The 4,766-nt window shown below is 36.4% G+C and overlaps 1 protein-coding gene across 3 annotated transcripts in view; it reads right to left on the reverse strand.

The window, feature by feature from the left end:
• Positions 1-3,408, reverse strand: part of LOC130246144 (uncharacterized) — a 4,813-nt gene extending 1,405 nt beyond the window's left edge. For 2 of the 3 annotated variants that reach the window (XM_056479038.1, XM_056479037.1), the window contains exon 1: positions 2,275-3,408. In XM_056479038.1, the coding sequence (XP_056335013.1) occupies positions 2,278-3,174 (897 nt within the window). In that variant the 5' untranslated portion in view covers positions 3,175-3,408 and the 3' untranslated portion in view covers positions 2,275-2,277. Of the gene's footprint in view, positions 1-2,178 lie in introns of those variants that run through there. The other variant, XM_056479039.1, reaches the window with a different exon arrangement.
• Positions 3,409-4,766: the final 1,358 nt, after the last annotated feature.

Raw genomic sequence — 4,766 nt, forward strand, 5'->3', positions numbered from 1 at the left:
TGGACAGATTAGACGTCTCGTCAGGTTTAGTTGAAATATAATTGAGTATCATCTGCATAGCAGTGAAAGCTGATCCCATGTCTTCTAATAATGTCTCCCAGGGGTAGCATGTATATTGTAAACAGTAAAGGGCCTAAAACTGATCCTTGAGGCACCCCGTATTTTACTGGGCTGATTTGTGAAGGCTGTCCATTTATATTTACAAACTGGTAACGGTCAGATAAGTATGACTTAAACCATTGTAGGGCATGTCCCTGGACACCTGTAGACTTTAAGCGATTAATGAGGACACCATGGTCAATGGTGTCAAATGCCGCACTAAGATCGAGTAGAACTAATAGCGAGATGCACCCTTGGTCAGCAGCTAAGAGTAAATCGTTGGTTATTTTCACTAATGCAGTTTCTGTACTGTGATGAGCTCTGAAACCTGACTGAAACACTTCAAAAACATTGTTGGTCTGCAGAAAGGAGCATAATTGAGCAGAAACAACTTTTTCTAGTATTTTAGATATAAATGGAAGGTTTGAAATAGGCCTATAATTAGCTAAGTTGCTGGGTTCCAGTTGTGGTTTCTTAATAATAGGTTTAATAACAGCTAACTTGTAAGGATTTGGAACATGGCCTAAAGATAAAGAGAGTTGATAATGTTAAGAAGAGGTTCTCCTATAACAGGTAGCAATTCTTTCAGTAACTTTGTTGGAATTGGGTCCAATATACACGTAGCTGATTTAGAGCTATTTATAATTTTGTCTAGCTCTTCCTGTTCTATGATTTTAAAGCACTGTAGGTTATTTAGATTCAGTGGCGTGTTTACTGGATCTGAAGTATAAGGCGGTGCAGAAAGTTTAATATCTCCTATTTTCTGTCTAAAGCCTTCTATTTTATCACTGAAAAAATTCATGAAGTCATCACTACTAATTTGCGGTGGAACGTTTTGTTCCAAAGATGACCGATTATTTGTTAATTTAGCGATGGTGTTAAATAAGAATCTAGGATTGTTTTGATTATTTCTATCAGTTTGCGGAGGTGCTCAGCCCTGGCAGATTTTAAAGCCCTCCTATAGCTGGACATACTGTCTTTGTATGCAATTCGAAAGACTTCTAAATTAGTTTTTTTCCATTTACGTTCCAGGGCACGGGCTGCTGTTTTGAGAGCGCGGGTATGACTATTATACCATGGTGTAGTTTTATTCTCTCTAGCCTTTTTTAGTTTGATGGGTGCCACAGTATTTAGAGTGCTAGTAAAGATGGCATCCATACTGCTGGTTACTAAATCAAGGTCATTTGCGTTTGCGGGTGCATTTCGAAGTAGAGAAAGATCAGGTAAGTTATTTATAAATTCATCTTTAGTGGACGGAACAATAGTTCTACTAGGGCGATATATCGGAGCGGATCTGCTAATTTCAGGTAAACACAGCTTATATAGTAAGAGGTAGTGGTCTGTAATATCATCACTTTGTGGTATAATGTCTACATTAGTGACCTCAATTCCATAAGACAGAATTAGATCTAGTGTATGCTTTAGGCGATGAGTTGGACCAATAACATTTTGCTTTATTCCTAGTGAGACCAGCAAGTCCGTAAACGCGAGCCCTAATGTGTCGTTAGCGTCATCTATGTGGATGTTAAAGTCTCCTACAATTAGTATTTTATCAGTTTTAACTAGTAAGTCAGAGATAAAATCAGAAAACTCTTTTAGAAAATTGACATAGGGTCCTGGAGGTCTGTATATGGTGATTAGAGCGAGAGATAACATAGGTTTTTGCATAGTGTTTGGAAGGACAACATTAAGCGCTAGTACTTCAAAGGAGCTAAACATAAGTCCGTTTCTCTGATTAACATTAAGAATATCACTAAAGATTGACGCGACTCCACCACCACGACCAGTTTGACGAGCCTCATGTTTATATAAGAATCCTGGAGGAGTTGCCTCATTTAAACTAATATAGTCATTTTGTTTCAGCCAGGTTTCAGTAAGACAGAGTGCATTAAGATTGTTATCTGTTATTATTTCATTTATGATAAGTGCTTAGGTGCTAGTGACCTGATGTTTAGGAGACCAAGCTTCATGAAATTTGTATTTTCACTTTTTAGTGTTTTTTCTGGTTTAATTCTTAATAGATTATTTCTGGAGCACACAGTACGTTTGTTTCTTGGTCTAATAATAGAAAGACACAGTCTCTATGGGGTTAGCTAGGTATGCATTACTGTTATTTATGTGGGACGAATAGGAGTCTGTGTGGCTAAATTGTGAATTTTGTGAATTTTTACTTACTAGTCAGATAGAGCGAAGTGTTCTGGTGATGTTGTCCGACAGGAGTTCAGCTCCAGCTCGACTGGGGTGCAGCCCATCAGCGCGGAAAAGCCTAGGACGCTCCCAGAAAAGATTCCAGTTATTGGCAAAGAGCAATTTCTGTTCTTCACACCATGTTAATAGCCATTCATTCAGAGCAAAAAGTCTACTGAACCTTTCATTTCCTCGGCGGTAGGTAGGAAGCGGTCCAGAAACGATGATCTGCGTGGCGGGCGAAGTGCGTCGAACCGTCTCGATCAGGCTCCTGAAGTCCTTCTTCAGGATCTCCGTCTGCCGGAGCCCGGTGTCGTTCGTCCCCACGTGGAGGACGGCGGCACCGAGGCTCTCGGCAGCGCTCAGGATAGTAGGTATCTGTGCAGAAATATTCTTAACTCGGGCACCAGGGAAGCAGAAAGTGCGTACTTTGTTACCTTTGGATGAAGTGGAGCGGACGTGGCGGACGATTGAGTCGCCAATGATGGCAACATCGCGACCCGTCTCGCGGAGAGGGCCGAAGCGGTTCTCCGTGGGGATCTCGAACACCGGAGGAGGAGACGTTCTGCCCCGGGACCTGGCAAGCACCTTACGCGGCTGCACCCAGGGGCCGTGGTAGCCGGGTGTCGGCGTGAACGACGCCTGGGCGAACCGCGTCCTCGGTGCGCTGGGCCTGGACAGAGAAACACGCGGGGTTGAAGAAACTGGGAGATTGTCGTTGTATCGGACACTTACCTCAGACGAGCGAGTACGGGTTAAGAGCAGTGCTCTGATGCCCTCTCGCTTCGTCTCCAGCGAGCGAATCTGGGACTCCACCGCTTCCAGCTCCAGCTCCAGCGCCTCCATCGATGCCTCTCCTGCACTCAAGGACAGACACGCAAGCGACATTGTACAAGGTGAAGAGCAAAGCCAGAAAGTGAGAAAATAAGTGAGTGAAAGAGTTTGGTAGCTTTAGCTGACCAGCGGCGCTAGCAGGCTAAAGCTACAAACAACAAGCGGATGCTCGAGAGACAGAACGTTTAAAAGTAGATTTGTTTGTATGAGTGTGTTAGGGGATTGTTCACCCCAAGTAGGAGAGATAAATATTTAGTGAATGAGGAGGTATTTTATGATAAAATGTAAATTGCGAATCTAAAATCCAAACAAACGCAGCGAACTCCAAACAAACGCAGCGAAGCTACCGTCCAGTGACAGTGACGTCACTCGAGCATGCGCATCAACATGCGCAGATTATCTCTGCATAAACAGTATTTGCATAAACAAATACATAACAACCGGTCTTCATCTTTGTCATGACAACTAGTTATTACCAAGACAACAAAACTTGTCATAAATCTGTCATAAACATGATTGTTCATGAGGCCATTATAATTGGGTCATGAATATTTTTCAGTGGAACAAACTGTATTTGTCATTATAATGTCTCGTGTGTCATTACTCTGTCAAATAATTTTTAACAACGTCATTAAAATTTAGTGAAATTTTTAATGACAAATCTCATGTACAAACTACAAGATGTTTTCACACCTGACCCGGAGGTGGTTTTTGTCAAATCAAATTTGTACACACTGAGTGGTGTGTTTGATGTCTGATTAGTCTGTATGTCTGTATGTTTTAAATTGGCAATTGTATTTTTTTTATAAAATTTTATTTATTTTATTATTTGATTATTATGATTATTATTATTATTATTATTATTATTATTATTATTATTATTATTATTATTATTATATTATTATTATTTTATTTATTTATTTTTTTATTAAAGTAAATCAAATATATTATTATTATTATTATTATTATTATTATTATTATTATTATTATTATTATTATTATTATTATTGTATTTTATTGAAGTAAATCAAATATTGTTTTATTATTTTATTATTATTATTATTATTATATTATTATTATTATTATATTATTATTATTATTATATTATTATTATTATTATAAGTAAATCAAATATTGTTTTAATTTTTTTATTATTATTTTTGCTTATTATTATTATTGTTTATTATCATTAAAGTAGATCAAATATTGTATTTTTATTATTATTATTGCTTATTATTTTTATTATTATTATTATTATTAGAAGTAAATCAAATATTGTTTTATTTTTATTATTATTATTGCTTATTATTATTATTATTATTAATAATATTAATATTAAAAGTAAATCAAATATTGTTTTATTTTTATTATTATTTTTGCTTATTATTATTATTATTATTATTATTATTATTATTATTATTATTATTATTATTATTATATTAATATTATATTAAAAGTAAATCAGATATTGTTTTTTTTATTAATAATGTTTTTTCTTTGATTGTTTTAAGATTTACCTGTCTAGAGACTGAGGGTGGAAAATAGCAACCTTGCTGAAACCTGGCACAACACATCTGTCCTTTTTGAGGTTAATGTTATTCTGTGCATGTCTCTGGTAAATAAATAAATTCAAAAGAATTTAAGCT

The sequence above is a fragment of the Danio aesculapii genome, chromosome 18, assembly GCF_903798145.1.
Source record: "Danio aesculapii chromosome 18, fDanAes4.1, whole genome shotgun sequence".
Classification (NCBI taxonomy): domain Eukaryota; kingdom Metazoa; phylum Chordata; class Actinopteri; order Cypriniformes; family Danionidae; genus Danio; species Danio aesculapii.